The sequence below is a fragment of the Harpia harpyja genome, chromosome 1 (genome assembly GCF_026419915.1).
Source record: "Harpia harpyja isolate bHarHar1 chromosome 1, bHarHar1 primary haplotype, whole genome shotgun sequence".
Classification (NCBI taxonomy): Eukaryota; Metazoa; Chordata; class Aves; order Accipitriformes; family Accipitridae; genus Harpia; species Harpia harpyja.
Window position 1 is genome coordinate 83,244,843 of NC_068940.1, and position 21,534 is coordinate 83,266,376.

At 34.2% G+C, this 21,534-nt stretch overlaps 1 protein-coding gene across 9 annotated transcripts in view; it reads right to left on the reverse strand.

Moving 5' to 3' along the window:
- The window catches only part of AKAP9 (A-kinase anchoring protein 9), a 123,942-nt gene that overhangs the window by 71,102 nt on the left and 31,306 nt on the right, over positions 1 to 21,534 (reverse strand). For 6 of the 9 annotated variants that reach the window (XM_052802489.1, XM_052802456.1, XM_052802464.1 and 3 more), the window contains exons 3-9: positions 17,282 to 17,326; positions 9,683 to 9,736; positions 9,086 to 9,256; positions 6,415 to 6,570; positions 5,263 to 5,460; positions 2,049 to 4,487; positions 258 to 471 (exon numbers count right to left, since the gene is read on the reverse strand). In XM_052802489.1, coding sequence (XP_052658449.1) covers positions 258 to 471; positions 2,049 to 4,487; positions 5,263 to 5,460; positions 6,415 to 6,570; positions 9,086 to 9,256; positions 9,683 to 9,736; positions 17,282 to 17,326 — 3,277 coding nt within the window. The remainder of the gene's footprint in view (positions 1 to 257; positions 472 to 2,048; positions 4,488 to 5,262; positions 5,461 to 6,414; positions 6,571 to 9,085; positions 9,257 to 9,682; positions 9,737 to 17,281; positions 17,327 to 21,534) is intronic. The other 3 variants (XM_052802480.1, XM_052802508.1, XM_052802516.1) reach the window with 3 other exon arrangements.

Genomic DNA, 21,534 nt, shown 5'->3' on the forward strand with positions numbered 1-21,534 from the left:
GCAAAACATGAGTTGTAACACTTCCTATTCCTTCTTTTTTTTTTTTTTTTTTACACTACTATTACTTTTTTTTTTTTAAGTACCATGAGTAATAGACTACTCGTAATGGGTAAACAATTTGGTACAAAACCACTTCAAAATGTTCTATAAAACCAATTTATTGGACAGCTACATGCACAAACTCTTGTGCTTGTTTTCTTTTAAAGTCACTGTTTTTCATATCAAGAGCTTCACTCCTGTAATTTTGGTCAAGTTACCTGCTTTTTGAATTTTCAAGGTCTGGAGCTCCAGCTGATGCATTTTTTTAAGATCATTCATGTCTTGTAGATGACTATGTACAAGCTCCTCTTTAAGACTGCAAAGTGCACTCTCTTTTTCTGCTTTCAAGTACTCACGAACCTGGTCTACATGAGCTGAATAAACCAGGGATAGGCAAATGCGCTGTGCTTGCATCTGTAGCTGTAAATCAGTCTTTGAATAAAAAGACACGTTTTACAAAGAGTGAGAAACAAGAAAACAAAAAGGTCCCATCTTTGTGAATTTTTGAAATTAATAATATGTTGAATGGAATGCTGCAGATATGGTATGCATTAGGTAAATTTAAACATACGTAGTTTGGAAAATTGAACTGTAACAAAATAGTATGACGCTTCTTCAACTTAAAATAAAAACCAAACTAAAATCAACAAAACTCAATATGCTTCAATTCCTATTTTGCAGCAATAAAAACCCAACAAATTTTACCCCGATGAAGTGAAAGCAATATCACTACCAACAAAGCAGGTTAAGAAAGTTCACTCCAAATACAGGAAAAAAGACTTTATTATTAGCAGACCTTAAAAATACTGATTTCCAAGGCTTGTAGTTCTAGTCTGCACTTTTGGGGATGTTACTGCTAAAGCAAAAACATGTTTAGGATATGCCAATAATGCGCTATTTAGAGTTCAAGTTTGAAAAGGTTTTTAGACACCTCTGGACCACAATGATTTTTTAGTTCTATGGCAGGAAATTGCAAGACCCTTACCACATCCTCATAAAAAAATAAATTACATTTTACAGCTGTAGCTCTTTTCTATAATCTCACAACTGTTTCCAATGTGGCTTTGCTTGTGATTTTATTTCTTAGGAAATGAACAAACTACAACACAACATAAAATTAGGCAGTAGTGGTATTAGTTCACTGTTAGGTGGATTTTCAGAACATGAAAAAATCAATCTAAAAAATTAGTACAAGACTGGCTAACATCTATTTCTACAGAAAAACTTAGTTGCATACTTCTTGCAGCATGCTATTCAACTTCATCACTATATATAAATTTAAAGCCAGATTTATGATGCCAGCACCTAATTAAATACTGGTAATTCAATACTTGGCTATTTTTATTTGCAAGTAACAATCCTTCCCATAACACCTGCAATTCATTTACAATACCAAAAAATACAAGCAAAATTTCTTCAGCAAAACATAGAGATTGGTTAATCACACGATATGCATAACTTCTGTATCTTCACACATTTCTCACGCTCACATCCAGACACATTTCTTAAGAAGTGGTAACCACATATAAAGAATAATTCTGATAATGGAAGATTAGTTTTTTACAAGTTTGATAAAAGATTACTGAAGAAGAGTTTCATTATCTCTTCATATTGTTTGAATGAGTACTTAGAGAACTGAAAAGCTAATCAGATTAAAAAATTTTGTCCTGAATAAGTTTTCACCTCAATTAAGTAAGTTAAATGCTATATCCAAGTGTGAAGTTCTCTAGACATCTTCTCCTTATCTTTTGTTGTTGCTGATTTAATTAAATGTAAGGGAAGAGCACTTCTTTCACTGAAAAATAGCATCCTCATACACATTGACTATGGCTATCATTCTGGTCATTCATGTAACCACTTTAAACCATTGGCCACGCTGCCACACACACACAACCATTCACCTGTACTTCAAAGCATCTAATAGGAAAAATATGATGCAAATTTCCAAGTGCAAGGTCCTACAAATTTTCATAGGTACATTATTTTCTACAGTGCTTCATGTAACATACCCGTTCTGATTTTAAGGCATCCACTTGCTGCTGAAGAATATTATTTTCACTCTGTGTAATGGCTATTAACGATGTTTCATCTGTCAGCCTGTCTGTCATCCCATGCAAATGTTCTACAAGAGACTGCTGTTCCTGTTTCAACATTTGCTGAACCTCCTTTCTTTTTGTTACCTCATGACTGATATCTTTACCCGAAACTAGATTTCCTCTTACATTTACTCCTTCATCAACTTTATTCCTTGGACCAGGGGTTTTATTTCTATTTTCAGATGCTGGAACAGCAGTCTTTGGAGCTTTAGAACATTTTGTCTTAGGGTCATCACTACTACTATTTCCTCTCTGAGTATGGCTAATTATGACTTCTAGTTCTTCACATTTTGCTAGAACTTGTTCTTTCTCATCTTTTAAGGATTTAACTTTTTCATTTAAATGACAAATTTCACTATGCTTTGACTTCAACTGTTCAGAGAGATTGGAAAGTCTCAGGGATAATTCCAGTTTCTCACGTTGGGTAACTTCAAGCTTTTCCATAAGTTCTGTCGCACGTTTCTCAACAACTTCTCCAACCTCAAATGCGTCTGCCTTGAACACCTTGATTTCTTTACTCCCTTCAAAACCAGAAGTTTTAGTTTTAAATAAAACAGGTCTACTGCTTTGTACGTGGTGAAGTTTTTCATTCAAAGCTTTGAGTTTGCTTTTATATTCAGCTTCCTGCTTATTCTTGTTCTCTTCTATCTCAGTTTTTGCCTTCAGAAGACTTGCACATTCTTTCTGCAGGTCTTTATAATTAGCTTCAAGTTTTTTCTCAGTAAATGAAAAGGCACTCTTCTGCCTTTCAGTATCCTCTTGGAGTTGACTGTTTTGATTTTTAAGTTGCTCATTTTCAGTAATCAGCTTTTCTATTCTTTTTTGCAAGTCCAAAATTTCTGACTTAGAGCTACTACTGTTGTTAAAAATGACATTTTCTTCAGAGCTTACCAACATACTTTTTAATTTCTCTTCCAGAGTTTTGTTTTCCCCCTTAAGAAGGTTATTTTGTGTTTCAAGTTCTGAACATTTTTTTTGAAGGCTATCTTCCCTCTCCCTCATTTGTTCCTGCATCAACTCAGTTTTAAGCTGCAGCTCTTGCATTTCTTGTTCAAGGGTACCTTTTTCTTTTTCCTCTTGCCTAAGCACTTCAATCTCATTCTGCAGCTCATGGATTTGAAGTGTCATTTCTTCAGATTTAGAATTAACAATAGACTGCTGTAAATCTTTTAGGTTTGAAATCTCTAATATCAACTGATTTTGCTTTGTGATTAAGTTATCCTTTTCATATTGCATGGCTTCTATCTTTTGACTCATTTCATTTTGTACCTCATCTAACTGCTGTTTATGGTGCATATTCAAGTTATCTTTAAGGCTTTCCATGTTCACTGTGTGCTCTTTTTGTAAGTCCTCTTTAAGTCTGGAAAGTTCCTCTTCATGACTAAACAGAAGCTTTGTTCTCAGTCTCTCTAATTCTGCTTCTTGAGATTCTGCCATCCTGTCCAAAACTGCATCCTTCTCCCTTTCTAGCATTTCAAGTTTTATTTTGTAATTTGTGACTTCTGCCTCATGTTTTAATTCCAATTCCTTCCTAAATTCAGAGGCAGAAGCCAGCTGAGTTTTTAAATCTTCAATCACAAACTGGTATTTTTCAGCTTCATTTAATCTACATTCCATATCCACTATAGTTTGTTTGGCTCTTTGAACCTGCTCTCTTGAAAAATTCAGTTCTTGGAAAAGATCTTCAATTTTGGTTTGTTGAAGAGACTTCTCTGCTGAAATGACTTCCATCTGTTGTGACAATTCTTGCTTTATTTTTTTCCTTTCGTTGTCAGCATCTTGCAATTTCACATTCAATTCATTAATTTTAATATTCATTAAATGCATTTGATCTTTATTAACGTTCTCATTCAAACATAGACTTGAAGTTTTCTCCAGTTCTACTTTTTGTTGCAAAAGACGCTGTTCTATTTCCATTGCATGTTGTTTAATTAATTCTTGCTTCATTTGTACAATCTGCTGGCCGTGCATTTCATCTAATTCAGCCTGAAGTTGTGCCAGTCTCCTTTGTGTTTCTAATTCCATTCTTTGCACAATGTCAGCTTCAGACTGGCTGTCTTTATAACATCGTTTCTGCAATTCTTCCACAGTTCCCATTAATTGTTTTATTTCATCAGAACATTGTCTTTCTTTCTGTTTGTAGGTTGTAAGTTCAGCTCTCATATTACTTATCTCCTGGTTCTTTAGTGAAATCTGTTCTTTCAATTCTTCAAGTAATTTACTGACATCTGATAATTTTTCCGTAAGCTGAAATGATTTTTTTTCTTCTTCTCCAAGTTTTGCTTCCAGTTCTTCAACTAATGCTTCTTTTTCTTGTTTACTCAAATCTTCTCCCTCATTCTTGTGTTTTTCCTTTAAAAAAAAAAAAATGAGCAAAACCATGTTCTCATTTTTAGTTCATTATCTGAACATATAAGAACATTTATAGACTTAGCTATTTAAACACAATGCCTTTCTTTACAAGGCTAGTGATCATTTATAAAAAAGAAATATAAATTATTTTTTTACCTCATTTGGAATTTTTCTGTACCTTTGGAATAAGTGACAATCCCCACACCCTGCCCCCCCCCCCCAAAAAAGAAAAAAAGCAAAAAAAAAATCACTTCCATTTTTTCCAGTTGTGCTCTGATACTTCGAAAAAAATATTTGGTACAATCTACTGAAAGCTTTGTCTGTTGTCACTTTAAATGACATTTAATTTTTTTAGGTATTTTTAAGATGTTTTCCATGAAGGATAATTTTTAAAAGTACATGAAGAAAAGAGTTCATTCTTTCTTTAAGACAGAACAGATTGCTCAAGCAGGTTATTTTTCATTTTTTTTCCTAACAAAATAATGTCATCTAATGAAGGCATTCTAATATACAGTGTAATTTCATCACTTGTTGTAAATATTTCTGCAATTTTTTAAAACATGATACTTAATACTGACATAAAAATTTCAGCTTGAAATTATACACATATTATGTGTTAGTTAACAGAAGCAGTCTTAAAAACTTAAAATCTTTGTATGCATTATATGCAGCACACTCATAATCTGTGCTTTGGCGCTTATATTTCAAAGGAACTACAAAATCCTGGAAAGAAAAAAGAGATTAGAAAAGAGATCTTTCTTAGTAAGGAACATACCATTTCATACGTTGTGATTTTGTCTTGAAGACATGTAATCTGCACTTCAAATTCTTCATTCTTTTTTTGATAATTCTTCAGCAGACTTTCTTGTTCTTCTAGTTGTTGCTGATGTGAAAGTATCTGTTGCTTCGCTTGCAATAAATCAGCGGCTGTGCAACTATGGCTGGTGTTCCTTAGGGCTTCACTTGCCTGCAACTTGAATGTTAAAAAAGATAAAACCTAAAATATATCAAGTTTTTCAGAAACAGCTTGCACTACGTACAGAAAGAGTTATCTTTACTTTCTTCTTCCACATCACAAGCCCAAAGACTATCGCAAAATTTTATAAGTTCTTTTAGGAGGAACTGAAATATCCTTATTCTTTTGCGATAGCCAACCAATAAAATTATTTAATATCGTTTTATGGTGAGCTAGCACAAGACAACACTGTCTCAGAAACATTTCTAAGTAGTAAAATGAACTAGTTGTAATTACTGTCCCCAAAATCAAATTTTTAATACTAAAAACTCAGGCTTCAGAATATAATCCCCCTGAAGCTCAAAAAAGCTGTATTAAGTGCTTAAACAGCACAAAATACTACAATATTCAATTGCAACATTGTAAACTGTAGTCATGCAGATTAACAGAGCATCCATGGCACCTCAATCGCCAGTGCTTTTTAGAACAAATGCTTCTCTGAAGCTTATCTTTGTTATTTAAACTACTTTCTAATAACACCACAAGAGGCGGGTTTTACCCAAAAATACAGGAACGACTGGAGCATGAAATGGCGGCCCACCAAAGCTGATGGCTGGCTGTTTTGATTTCAAAGAGAACAGGTTGGATTTCTGCCCAAAGCTCTGATAACTAATTACACAAGTGTTCTTCCCTAAGATAACTGCCATCATCCAGTATTTATCAGAAGCTATTACCACATACTAGGAAAGAAAACAGACTAATCTTTATTATTTTATAGTGAATTAGTACAATAAACCAGGTACTATAATAACAACTGTAGGATGGGTAAAGTGACTGCTGATCTATACTGAGACCAATTCTTCAAAAATGCACAAAAATTTCTGTGTTTCTGCAGGAACTAGCCATTTATGGACCCTCCAAAGTGACACCAATTTTCAAACCCAAATAAATATTGGTAGCACTGTAACTTACATGCTGAAACTGAATTTGCAGTTTTTGACTTTGTTCAGTAAGTTCTAAGAACTCCCTCATAGTTTCATCCTTTTCCTTCCGTGCCTGCTGTAGGTTAGTAGTGAGTTGAGTGATAATGTCATCTCTTTTTTTGATAGCAGCTTCAAATTCTTGCAGCTACAAAAGATAAAATTTAAACTATTAGTCAAAGCCACAGACAAAAAAAATACTAGCTTATTCTAGTTAAGTAGGAATACATCATCCCTAACTTCTCCATTTAAAAGATGTCACACAGACCTACTGGAGCATTTATGTTTTCACTAACTCTATTTGTACATAGTTCAGACACAGTTTTTCCCCCCCTCTTCATTTAACAATATATGACCTCTCCATAAAATGTATTTATCAAAGAACAAAATCTGAACCTTTAAGAACGTTAATTAGTTAAATATATAACTTGCTTTTAAACTAAAAAGCATGGCCACATAAACAAACCATCATAAAGGCAGCCAGAGTATCTACTTGGAGTGTTTCAGCAATTTCGTACAACTACTCATGTCTACACACTTTTCCCACAATAAATGCAAGTTATATCATCTCTCACTGAAAGTGCAATAAATTGCATTCATTGTACTAACAGCATATAATAGATAGCATGCAGTATCCTACATTGTGAACCCAGAGAAATTATTCATAACTACATTAGAAAATCAGCTTAAGCTGCAAAACTGATACAGTGTATTTTATAGATGAATCTTTTGTAATTTGTAATGATGAAGAAATGATAAGTGTACAGAAAAAAATCCTTTGCAAGTGTTTCATTTTTTTGTAGGATTACACTCAGGCAGTCAGAAAATCTACAATATGGGACTATTTTCATGTGCAATTATATAAATAGATGTGTTACTCACTTTAAAGTCACTTTGTCAATTTGAACTCATTTAAGGCTAGTAGAAGCTTCACCTCTACGTATTGCACATTTCTTAAACCATCAGTCACCTTCTGTAACTGTTTTGTTTACAGTGCCCCCAAAAAGAAGCTTCTCCAGGTTATATGCTGAGTCTTGAAGTTAAAATTATAATGCTTCCAGAAAAAGTTTACTGATTTAGAGGATAGGGACATTATTCAGTGGGATGTAAAAAACAGAAGTCCCTTAAACAAGCCAAACTATGCAAAGTATTTGAGGAAATTCTTTTAAGGTTCTTTTCTGAACACTGCAGTGAACTCCTACTTTAAAAGCACAGACCTAGTGGAAATACTAGATGTTTGTTGTAATAGAGAAAATTAGGAACAGATCAGACACTTAAGTGTGTCATATCTTTCCTTTTGCATCTGTTCAATAAAATCAAAGAAGTAAATTTATCTGTTATATGGTAGTTTTCAACTTTTTTAATTCTATCTTTTTCTTTAACAAACAGGCAGAACTAAAGCACACAACATATCTGCTGCACTCCCCTTTTACAATTCTTTTGTTTCTTCTGAAAAATAAACCATATGTATTTCTCAACTGAGATATTATGCACTGTACCACTATCATACAAAAATATGCTGCAACTATTAAAATATTATTGTACCACAGCCTGTTTTGTTTTAATATATTTTTAATTTATTTTAAAAATAGTAATCATAGCCATTTTTAAAATGCAAACATTTTCACTTTCAGGTTTTTCAGGAAAAACTAACAGTAGTCACAATTGTGAGAAACTAAAATTATGCTTATGTTCTTTATTATGCTGTAATTATGACTATTATGTTTAGCACAACAGATACAAAACATAGTAATTAGAAGCTAAGTTTGACTTAAAATGCAACACAGATTCATCAATGGACAAAGGAATGATAAACCACCTCCTCCAGGGCAACCACCTAAAGATCACTCTAGTATGGTGGAAAACATGACATCCATTTTCATAGATAAAATACAAATGAAAGCAGAAAAAATTATAACTGTGCAATAACAATGAAGGTGAGAATGACTGAATATTGGAACAATTTTTGTATTCTACTTTGCAACAAACAGAAAAACACAATGATGTGAACTGAATCCAAATTAAAAGAGAGAGATAAGACATCAAGCACAACAAAGCACTGACTTCAGTGCATTGCACCACTTCCTTAACCTGGAAGAACATTCTTTACTTTAAAACCTAACTTTAAATTTCAATGGTTTTTCTAAAATAAGAAATACTTCCCTGTAATCCCAAGTTATTAGATGTTTATTAAAACATTCTGACACAGTTGCCTTGTATTTCAGACTGGGAAGTCTGACATACAAATACCTTTTTAGTTCAAGGATCAACTCAGTTATATCATTCCTTAGGAAGTGAAACCTGAGGTTTTTTGATCTTGGAGGAACAGGAAGGTATTAAAGAAATGAAGTCTTTGCACAACTAGAGAAGAATTAAGGCTTTTCTTGAAGAAAATTGTCTTTCCGTTCCTGATTTGAAGAAAGTCACTGCAAAGAAGACTGGAATTTTAGTCACAAAATACAGAGAAAAAGGACACACAATGGAAATGCCATTCAAAGAAATAGAGCGCATGGTACGTGATTGAAAGAAATTATGTGTAATTCTGTGTCACACACTGACTGCATTCTGAACAGCTGCCATCAAGTGTGAACTCTTTCAGGTGATGCTCTGCATTTTTGCATGTAACCAAGTAGGAAGTAGAAAGCAACATAAGGTAATTATACCTGTTGCAATCCTTCTGTACCATATGCTGCCCTCATTTCTTCTAGCTCTCTGTTTAGCTCTTCAATCTCTTGTTGTTTCCCAGCCAATTCATTCTCCATCACCTCTAGCTGCGTGTGAGAGTGCTGCATTCCATGCTCAGAACAAATCTCTCCAACTCCAAATTCTTCTTCCTAAATCAATCCAAGTTCCTTAACATGCCATTTTTTTATGCTTTATCACAGTAAGTAAACTCAAATATCAAATTCTGTATCAAATGCCACCTTAGAACATTAACATACAATACAGCATCGTAGATCTTATTGCCATGGTAACCTCCTTTGTTAGTATAACTCACACCTCAAAAGCACTGACATAAAGCATTTCTTCAAGTTCTGCTTTATAATCTTAGCCTTAATAGAAGTAGTAAATTGTTTTGCATTTCAAGTTTAATGTCACACTATATTAATATATAACACTATATTAATATATAAATGCAGATGCAGAGCACAGCATGCAAAATAAAGTATTAGTCAGCAACATAGTTTTTGTTCAAAACAAATTGTTTGAGGTTTTTAGTATTCACCATTAGTATTACGATTCAATTTGCAATACTGTACCCTGATTAAGTCTGCAGGTATAGCTGTTCTTGTCACAAAACTGCAACCATTTACCTGTATAAAGACAATTTCTAAATACATTATTATTTGAAATAAAGCTTGATTTCTATTTTCCATTCATTTGAATCTTATGTGGTGTTTCCTGCAGACCTACGGGAATTTTTATGCTACAAAAACTTACTTCATTTGAAACACAAAATAGCTTTATATATAGTAAATTGCATCACAGTAACCATAGGTAAGAGGTAAATCACCCAAAACTGCAAAAAGAGATACTACTGTCTAAAAACAAAAACCTTATTATGAATTTAAACATGTACAGAAAACAAAGGAATTCAGATTTAAAGGTCAATGCAAAGCTTTATACTTTAAATGATTAAAATGCAGTACTGCTGCATTTCATATTATACGTTTAATATTTCTCTATAATACTAAACATAGTTTTGCTTTCTAAAAGATATTTATAGACCCCAAGATTTACTCTTTCTGAAAGTCACCAATCTCTTGATAGTCGATTAAAGGCAGTACCATAGACTCTCATCCTCAGTTTGAAGGAATTTCTTAAAATTGAAGAAGAGCAGAAATTTTACATTTAACATAAGACATTTGAAAAAAATCCTCTTTCACTCACCTAACACCGCAACCCCTTTCAGCTTCTATGAGAATTTTGGTTCTACAGACTGTGCAAACCTGTAACAACGAATCTTCAAAAGGCAAGCACAAGCCAAAGTAGCAGTTACAGGTTTTAAAAAAAAAAAAAAAAAAAAAAATCCAAATGAAAAGAACATGCTGGGTACTTGTGAGTAAACTGACAGGCAGGCTCTTAAAACAGCAGATCAATCTTTTAAAATAAGAAAGCAAGAACAGCTGTGTTTCCCCTCAGAGCTGTTTATTATATCAGAGCCTGAAACAAAAATAATGGTATTAGAGATTGAAAGGCAACATAGCATTTCAGACCCAAATACTACGTCTACATCAAAAAAAAAGGTATACTGCTCAGACATCTGCCATAGTCTGTATCAGGGCTTATTTACAAAGGACTGTCATGCCTGAGAAAATCAATAAGAACACTGTTATAAATGGGATCAATAGTCATCGAGTTTGTATTAAGAGAATGAATAAACCTGCATTAGACAAGAATTTGCGGAGCTGACACAGTGCCCTTTCAATTCCTGACTTCCTCAGTAAAAAGGAAGATACCACAGTGAGATTACCACCTTTATTTTAAGAGGAATAAAGAAAATTGCAGCAAACAGCAGTCCAGGCAACTCATAGAGGCACTGCACATCATTTGTGTATTGCCAGATGTTCGCTCTACATTCAGACATACAAGTGCCTACACAGTGCCTGGCACCAATTTCTTTATTCAGATTTTGGCACATGTCCCAGATTAATAACACTAGCAGTTTAATAGAAACTCTATTATGGAATACTTCTTTTAAATCCCATTTTATTTAGGCTTACTTGATAAAGATGTAGTGTATGATTCTTGTAATCTACCACAGTGGACATGCTTCTCTTCCTGTGAATCATTTCTGCGTGCAACAATCAAAGACTCTTAGATGCTTTATGGAAAGACATAAAAGCCTTATCTCATTAGACTTTCCAGACTCCTTAGCAGCTGAAATTTCTACAAAAGACCTTTTACTTATAAAAGGGATTTTGCTACACACATTCAGAACAACTGTCTGGAGCTTCAGAAATCCTGCCTCATTTCACAGGAGCCTAGCTCTTAGACATCACAGAAGTGAACCACAACAACACGGTAGCCCGTGCTGTTTCTCATCTGATACCTCCTCCTTTCAAACGCCTTATGCCTTCTGGTAAAGTGCAAGTTGAAACATGACAAGATAACAAACTGCCCTGTAATCTATGGCAAAAGCAGGATGGGAGCCTCATGAGCAGCTTGGCAACTTCCCGCATGACAGAAATTCTGCTGAGTCAGAGCAGACAGACAGTTGGGGCTGAGTTATTAGCTTCAAAATATCTTAGTTTAAGACTAATTTCTCACTCATCTGCAATATATGAAGGCTGTAGTCCAGATACCAACTTCAGCGTTAACAGATGTCTGTGCAAGGCCTATTGGACTTCTGTGTTTTGTCTCATGGCCTCAGCAGTTTACCTGCATAGAGATCTTCTGCAAGCCCATAAATACTATTGATGTACATCCTTATAATTTCTTCTTTTAAAGCTTTGCAGTTCACCTTTAACACTGACATGTCCTTATGCCTTAATACCTTATGATGCGCTCAGTTACATACCCCAGCAAACAATTAAACATTTAAAGAAATAATCAAACCACAGAGCATTTTAAGATAATGGAAGCAGGGAGTAACAAGAGCTCTGAAGACAATTGCATAAATAAATAACCACAAAGTAAGAAAAAATTAAATTTTACAATACATTAGCTACCCAGGAGCAACTGTTTTGGTGAACGAAATACATGAAACAAGTGACAGTTACGGAAGTCCCTCAAAGGACGTTCTCTCTGATTTTTGTTCCTTGCTTGTATTTTCAAAATAATTCACAGAAATAGTATTTACTAATATAAAGGAAAATATAATTTGTAGTCTGTTGGCTAAAAATAAATGTATAATTTATATTGCATCAGTAAACACATATGCTTAAGACAAATGAAAGGAATCTTCTTCCAGAGAAACACAAGAAAAACCAACTTCCACAACTGAATTAAGGCAGTGATTCACAACAATAGCCACCAGAGGTCAGGATTAAATTTATGAAATCACTGTATGCCTTTTAATGTTCCTTAGACCTTGGAAGACCTGAAATTGTACCTCCGAAACAGCAGTAATAATATATGATGTGTAACTGCTTATAACGTCAATGCCAGTATCACAGAGATTTCCCTTTATAATTAGCAAATTCATGCTCAGCATAAATCAATACATACTGTTCAATCACTGAAAAATGTAGAAAATACCTTAATGCATGAAAATAATATAACCTTTTACAGAAAGGCAAGCAGACTTCTGACTAAAAGAGTGCTTTGATTTGGTAGTAGAAACATGCAGAAGTATCGGGAATGGATTCACAATTTTACCTCATGTTTTCATTTTTTTTTTCCCCTTTTCTGTTACATTTTGGACATCTGATTCCTTCACAAAAATTAATACTTGGACCTTCCACACTGCTTGTCTTACGCAATGTTCTTAGCCTTTCCTCAATTTTCTAGTTATGTCACAACTGACTACATGAAACTTAGCTAAAATTAGCAACTAGTGCAACTTGGGAAAATGAATTTCAGTTGCTTTGGGTTTTTTTTAATACTCCATAAACAAAAACCATTTTCGGTTTGTGATGAAATTAATTACAATCATATAATATAACTAAGGTTAATAACTTCTGAAGGATAACAATTGATGGCTTTTTAAAATATCATGGCTTAATATACTTTTCTAATTATTAATAGCACCCAACGTAAGATTTCTTTACGTAGTGGTTAAGGTTGAGGTATAGAATTTCATTAACATTTCCAAAAAACCGCCAACTTTGTAGACTTCATATTAATCATCTTTTCAGAAGTACCCTTTGCAAATGGGTAAGAGAATCAATAAGAGGAAAAAAACAAATCAGGTGGAACAGTCTTTCAGTTATACTATAAAATTGACACATATGGAAAATACATGGGGGCAAATTTACCTTACACAGTTATAAAAAACCAAAAAATTCTAACTGTTGGAAAAAGCCTAACTTCCCTTAGCTCTAAGTGTAGACCATAACCTTAAATAGCTAACCACCATTATCACTTAATTTAAGACTATGCAGGTAGGTGTCATTCTTGCTCAAATTGAGTAATTTGTTACAAAAGGCAAGTTGGTCATACAAAGGATTTATCAGTCTCCACTTTGGCTACTACCTTTGATAGTGTAGGTATTTAGAGAGGTGACAGAACAGACTGAAAAAAAGACTGTTATTTACAGTAAAATTCCTTCAAAACAAGAATTCTTATATAAACATTCACTGGTTCCATCAACTTTGCTTAGACAACTGTATTGGCTTATAATTGTGTGTCTGGTAAGTCTCCTAAAGATGGAAATACTTATCTCTGAATTTTATCCAATTCCTCAAGAGAAGGGGCAGAAGAATTAAAAACATCTGACTTATTTTACCAACTACAACAAAACAAATAATTTATGACCTATTTCACTTTGAAGCATGACAGCCTCGATTTCAACATCATTTCTGACAAAAAAAACACTAAGAAAAATACAGATGTTCTTCTAATCAATGAGGGAAAAGATGGATCAACAGGCCTATGTTTCTACAAATGTGTGGTTTCTTAGCATTCCAAAAAGGATGTCATGTATCTGAAAAAAATAGGTAAGCTCAAGATTTCATACAACTTCATCATTACACTGTTACAGACAAAATTTAACTTATTCTCATCTTCTTCAACTGAAAAGGCTTCAGATCGCTTTATTTACAGGGTGGCCATGAATGTAAGTAGAACTTTTAATAATGAAAGTAACATTACAGCTGACATGAAACATATTGAAAATTCAGTTCCTAAAATGTATGCATTCCTAAGCATGTTGTTTCCTCATTGCAGATACCAGCCAATTGTAATGAACTGGAATTAAAAAGAGCTTATTAAGATAGCAACTCTCATCACTTGAGTTTGTTCTTCACCAGATCCAGTATCATGTTACTATACACAAGTTTTGTGTTGCCTACTTATGTCTTGGAAAATAACTCTCAGGGAGGTAAAAAGTCTTTTTGCAAGAATGAATACAAGAAGTGCCTAGAAATGCATCTGTCATTGCATTTTTGAGGAAATCTGCAATTTTGAGGAAATCTGCAGGTTTTTAAAAGGTACATTCAGAAGGCAGTCTGGCTGTAATTCTGTTGTCTTTAGTATCTGAAAAATTGCTCCCTAATGTACTTTGTAGGCACCTACAGAAATCTTTGAAGAATGAAGCAGAGTGAAGTTAAAGGTTTAGATGTGAAAATTCATTTTAAAATGAGAGCTTTGAATTCAACTGATACTAACAACAAAATACTAAAAATCAGAACATATCGACAATTATCATGAGGCACTATGCCAGATCTTTTCTGTATTCTGTCTCCTTGTGCAAAGATGTGTTTTCCTGAGCTTCTGCAATCAGTCTCCAACACTGCTTCCTACAGCCTCAGAAGTGATCAAAACTTCTTAGTCATATTTCATTATATATGTAATACCTCTAACTTGTAAAAATACATGAACATCGATGCCACTGTCAACTGTTTTCACAGGTTGATTCTTCACATACTGCATATTCCATTTACTAGTAATCACATACCATGCTGATGCACATTCTAAAAAGGTGCAGTAAGGTCACAGCAGTTGTTCCAAAGTGTATTTGCTACACTCTCAATGGCAAACTGTGTGCACATACTGCCCTATCATCTTACCATACATAAAGCAAACTCAGATTCTTTTTGTTCTTTGCTACTTTAATTCCTTGGACAAAATAAACCACATTTTATCTATGAAAAACACTACATCTTTAAACTGATTTTCTTCCCCAGGTAGCGTTTGCTTCAAGCCCTTGCACCTATCCCTCCACAAAAATATTTTTTCTTTCTTTCAGTTACAGCACTCCAACAGCTGCACTGGAATCTTCGATTCCAAAGCACCAGTCTCAGATACTTTTTTTTAAAATTTGCATCACAAAACCCATGCCACAGAAACGATCATAATTGACCAGACCAAGGGTCCATATGGTTCCGTATTAAGTATTTGAAAGTAGCCAATAATTAATGTAAGGGAACGTTTTCCCTGTACTCCCAAGTGCCTTCTCCCAACACACCAGAATAAAGTGAGGGTGTTTATAAACAAGGACAAGAGGAAGAAGTGGGAGAGAAAGGTGTCAAACTGGGGAATAGGGGGACAGGAAAAGAATTCAACTAAAAAGCCTGAGACCAACTCTATGGAGGAAACTGTAACTGGGATTTGATGAGAGGAGTTGGAAAGAAAAACTACTGCTTTCATCTAGGACAAGTTGAGCTGAACATTAGGAGGACCCCAACATAAGAAGAGGGATATAAAGGAGAAGAGGTTTTCAAGGGAGAGGGAGAAAAAATATTAAAAGAAGACAGAAGGAAAAACAATGCTTGGATGAAGTTGGAAAGGCTGGGAAAGAAACTGGACTTCCGAATGACTGAGGAAGGAAAAGGAATAATAGAAACAGGCTGAAAAGCTTGTAAGACTGAGCTAAGAAACCAAGCAAGGGGAAAAAGGGGATGGGTGAGGGAAGGTGAAAAGATTGACAGAAGCTATTACAAAGAAGGGAAGAATTTACAAAAAACTAAGGGATAGAAAACAGACAGAGTTGGTCAAGAGAATAGGCTGGGAGAAGAAGCAAGTGAAGACAGAGCATTTAAGTTGGGAAACAAAAGTCTTTCCAGTTTTCAGGGTATGTCTAGACTGCCCACTGTGGTAACAATTTTACTTTTGCACCATGCAATGCGACAGGTCAGGGACACATTGTCTGCTGTGTATATTCCCTTAGGCTTCACAATAAGCAGCTATAATACTAGTATTGAACAAATAGTTATTCTAAGGCATAGTCACCTTCTCTTACAAAAGGCTAAATCAAGAGAGGAACAAAGTATTCTAAACCAAATTTACTTCAGCAATGGAGACTCATTTGGTTACTTCATCCCCTCTTACTTATTGCCAAGTTTAAGATTCTGGGGTGTGTTTTGCAGAAGCATTTAGCACAGAGATCTGCAAAACAAAACCCAGATTGTCACTACAGAAAGTTGTTGTTTGAGACATGAAAAATTAATTTTTTAAACTAGAAACAATATTTACTGTAGATATTCCACGGCTATTTCTTGCAAGCATGTTCTTGACCCACACTGATGCATGAGGTAGCTTACTCCTTACAAACATTAACAAACTGTTTTATTTGGCAAGACCAAAGTTCCATGTATGCTACTACCCTTCGACATGACAGAGATGAGTAGTAGCTGCCAACGTGTGGTGGGTTGACATTGGCCAGCAGCTAAGCCCACCCCTCCACCATCAGTCACTCACTCCCCCACCAGCGGGATGGAGGAGAGAATCAGCAGGGCAAAAGCAAAAAAAATTCATGGGTTGAGATAAAGACAGCTTAAAAAGTGAAAGAAGACAAAACAAACCCCCCAAACAACATGGGATGCAAAGGCAATCACTCACCACCTCCCACCAGCAGACTGATGCCTAGCCAGTCGCTGAGCAACAGCTGCTTTGGAACTCATTAAAATGTAATCAACTTATTAAATAGTTTCCCACAGAAAATTAGTAGAAATTATGCACAGCCACAACTCCAATGGCAACAAGAAGCATTAATACAACCGCAATGATGACATTGTTACAACAGTTCATATATCTACTACATTATTGATTATAGTAGCCATCCCATTATGTAGTTGACATAATGCCTGCTTTAATGGTACATTACTCATACCAGTAATGACATGCAACAGCTTTGTCTATAATATCATGTTTGCTCTTTCTTTCCTTCTCTTTTTGAAAAACAATGCACAGCATTGCAGTAAACATGTAAAATAAAGTTGAAAGAAAAGTTAGGAAAAGCATTACTTCAGTCTTACCTCAGAACTGTAATCTTCTACTGTGGTGGAAATTTCACTTTCTGGCTAAAATAAAATATTAAAATATTTACAATGATGGCACTCTAAAAATATTAAACAAGACATTTTCCATCTGTTTCTGAGAATGTAGATAATATTTGAAAATATTAAGGTATCCATGAATTTGATTAGAATACATATAGCGAAGGCCACCTTCACTTCCTTGAAATCTCAGCTTTAAAAAAGAAAAAGTTACTTTGCTCTTCAACTATGATCATGGAAACATTATAATTACATGACAAAGTCTTCTAATGAAAATATAACGTAAAGGTACAAAATAATATTTTGGAAATGTAACTTAATTTTTTTTTTTAAAGAAATAAGGAGTACCAAGAAAAGGGCTTTTCTCTGATAGATTAATTTTACCTAATTAGGAATTTTGCTGGCTTAAGAACATCATCATATACAGAATGCCATTTTCATACATGCAGGACTTTTGACATTGACTAGAATTTTAAAGCAAACACTCATCATCTCCTTCAGCTTCCATGGAAACCAAGGAAAGGTAAAAGTGATCAGGAAGAACAACGACAAAGACTCAAAACTTGTGATCTAATGAATTAGAGCAATTAAAGGAACAAAGCCTTAACAAACTGAGCATAAACATGCCATGGAAGATGCTTCAATTAAATATAGAGTATCCTGATGAACTACATACAATGTATCAGGTTTGAGAATCAAGATGTTAGTAGGAAAATATGCAAAATATTTAAATTATCTACATAAGGTGCACTATTGGGGAATAAGCAAGTACCCTTTTGAACTTGAAAAGTGTAATTTTGAGTTAAAACTACTTTAGCAAAAATGAAATGTACATAATAGGGCTTCTTCAAAATTCACTTAACTTTAGTCGGCCTTACATTAAATCAGTCTCCATTTTACACTGAATTCTGTCAGGCTTATTTTCAAAGGAACATAGTCAGGTTTGCATCAGTGGACATCAGTAAAATTTGGAACTGTCAACTGTGTTTTGTTTTGTATTTATTTAAAAAGAAATCTGCCACTCAGACCTACTGGAGCTCTGCAGTTTTTATAACCCCAAAATCATCAATTCTACATATTTTGAATCCAATATGTAGCTCCACAATGTAATTAACCTAAAAAAGGGGTATTATTTTATGTACAGAGTACGCAAAACTGACTTAAAATATAAATGTGGAAGCTAAAATTCATACAGTGCATGTGATGTTAAAAATTAAAAAAGTCCACCTTAAAAATAAGCCACAAACTGAAACAGAAATCAAAATCATGTTGTAACACTATAGGGTGACAAAAGTGTTTGTGCCATAGAATACACAATTAGTACTTAATGACATTTAATTTTTATATAAATATACATTTTTATTCATATTATATATACTTATATACATATTTGTGTATATACATGCATATACACACACAAATTTTACTTATATGTATATTGGTCTATGTATATGCATATACACACACACACACTCATTTCACATATCGTTTGTAATCTATGTCCTTGGTCTAGGACAAAGTCCTCCGGAAGGAATAAAATCAGGGAAAACCACATTCTTACTTATTTTCATAATACAGATAACAAATGTATGGCCATATCCTCCTACAATTTTTCATCGTTTGTTCCAGTTCAGAAGACTTCACAAAGAAAGATTAGAAGTATTCCTACAGAAGCTCAGAAGTATTCCTATAAATTTACATATTTAATTAGATCTAACGACTCTTGAAGTTCTTTATATAGTGCATGAAATACAGACACTTCTCAACATGCAAAAAACAAGGAAAAGTAGTCTGACTTCTTATATAGTTTTTCCTTGTAATGCTTTTGAATTATATAAACAGCCCCTTTTATAAGAAAGATGATAAATGAATGTTTAGATCCTGGGATAAGCTCAAACCTAGTAGATAATCATAGTAAAAGGCCAAGAACTTATAGATTGATGCTTAGGCTAGAGTGAGAAAATACGAATTCCCTAAGGAAAGTGATTACTGAAAATAATTCTCTAAATTTTATGGTAATTTGGCCAGATACGAGATTTTTTTTTTTAAATGAGTGTATTGCTTCTCCTTTCTGAATACCAATCTAAAGTAGAAAAAAACGAAAATGATTTTTTAAAACTTATCAAAAACCATATAGTGCTCCATCAGTTTAAGTGTGCAGTATCTGTTAGCAGCATAAATAATACTTCTAAAGTATCTCCTTCAATCCTGCATCTAGATTGTTTTTTGGCTTTTAAGACCAAGTATTTTTGGCAAGGGATTTATTGAAGATAAGCAAAGAAAGATGGCCAAATGAACACAAGTTAAATGGATCTGCCTTCTGTGCTAAGGGTTTCATCCAAACCCTGCTAACAATCAGTTACACACACTTAAATCCTATGAGCTCACACATTAGACTCCAACACTGTAAGACTTAATGCTATTCTTTTACTGTCAGAATCAATAACATCACAAATAGTCAACATTTTACGGGCACTCATATTGTCCTCCAAGCAGCTATGTTCTGTTCCTAAGACCTGACCAACCTTATTTCAAAATCCATTCCTTCTATTATTAAGCCATCCATTCCATATGCTTCAATTCTTTTATGGTCAATAGAAGTAATTAGGTTTTACACAACTCATCTGTCTGAACCACAGGGGTCCAGTTTAAAAGGAAATACTTCAAAAAATTCATATATATACACACAGTTAGCAACAACACAACATCTTTTGTCAGGATAATGCCAACAAAGCTATTCAGCAGTTCGCTCAATATTTTATGGAATCTGAAATAGGTTTCTGTCACACTCTGACTTCAGGTTGTTAGTTTGTATGTATTCTACCACCTATGCCCCACAGCATTTTCTTGCTACGAACAGATGCTCTCTTCTGGCAAGATGTTTTAATTTTTTATTTAATATTTTCTTCACTGACAACGTAGTTGATAGTTGCCTATAAAGAATCTTTGAGATGTCTGTTCAGTGTATTTTAAGTATCTCAATCAACTCTGCAGGTAGTACCTTTAATGATAATGCTTAAGTATTCAGAAAATTAAAAACACTTTCATCTGTATACATTCTTCAGAGGAAATACTGCAAGATGATACAAAAAAGGGAGTAATTAGCCTGTGAAACACAGGAGGTCCATTTCAGAATAACTTGTTTCTGTATGCAGTTAAGCATTGCTCAGAAGTCACGTTTTTCAGCACTGGACGCCCAACATTATCACAGGATTCACAAAAGAACTCATATACGAAATTGGCCACAAGAACTGAAAAGTGATTTTTATGTTTCTTTAGAAAACTTTCATAGGTGACAATAAAATGTTTTGCAAGAATGGACATCCAATACTAAACTACTCAAATTGCAATGGATGAGAGTATTAAAGGGTGAGAACCAAGACTGAGTATTCATGGAACAGAATTCCACCTGAAGTAAATTACTGACTTTTTAATGACCTTAGTGTAAACTGTTACAAAAATGTAACTACAAAATTCTGGACTCATTCTTGAACATGTATTAGCCAGTGGTAGAAGCAAAACCAAGTTATTTTATCGCGGCCAGTTTCACATGGGTCACTAGTGATCCAAAGATGATCAAACCTGAGTAAGACTAATTAAGAGGACCGTGACTAGTAAGGGAGGCAAAGAGAATGTAAACTGAAAATCCCAGTCATGAAACCCTCTCTTTAGGTCATCCTGAACTTTATGGGCCTTTAATATTTGCAGAACATTCTGAAGTGCTATTCTTATATATTGCCTCACCATGCCTTTCTTAGTTCCTAATCCAAAACCCATTCAATTCAAAGAAATGTATTCTCTGGTAACTTATGACCCAAACCAATTGACTACAATCAGATTTAAACAGTGGAGATAAACCACTGCCAAATCTGAACATAATGTGCAGCAAAGTACCCCACTCTTCAGTGTATATATCTCCTGTATCAGAAAACATCGTCAACAGAGAGGTAACCTAAGGATTTAATAAGGTTTTTATTCTTTGGTAGTAACGGCCTTATAAATGTTTAATCTAAATACTCTGTAAATCTGCAGAGACCAGGTAATACAGGTAATTTCTGTGTCAGTAAATCTATTATATATCAGTATTTACAGAGAGAAAGGAAGGCATCATACCACAGGTTGTCTTACATATCAAGGAAAATTGGCAAGATATCTTGGCAATCTTTTGGCCAGACAGTGAATGGAAAGATGACTGGCTTCAGTCAGAACCACATGCTGCTGAGAATCTATTC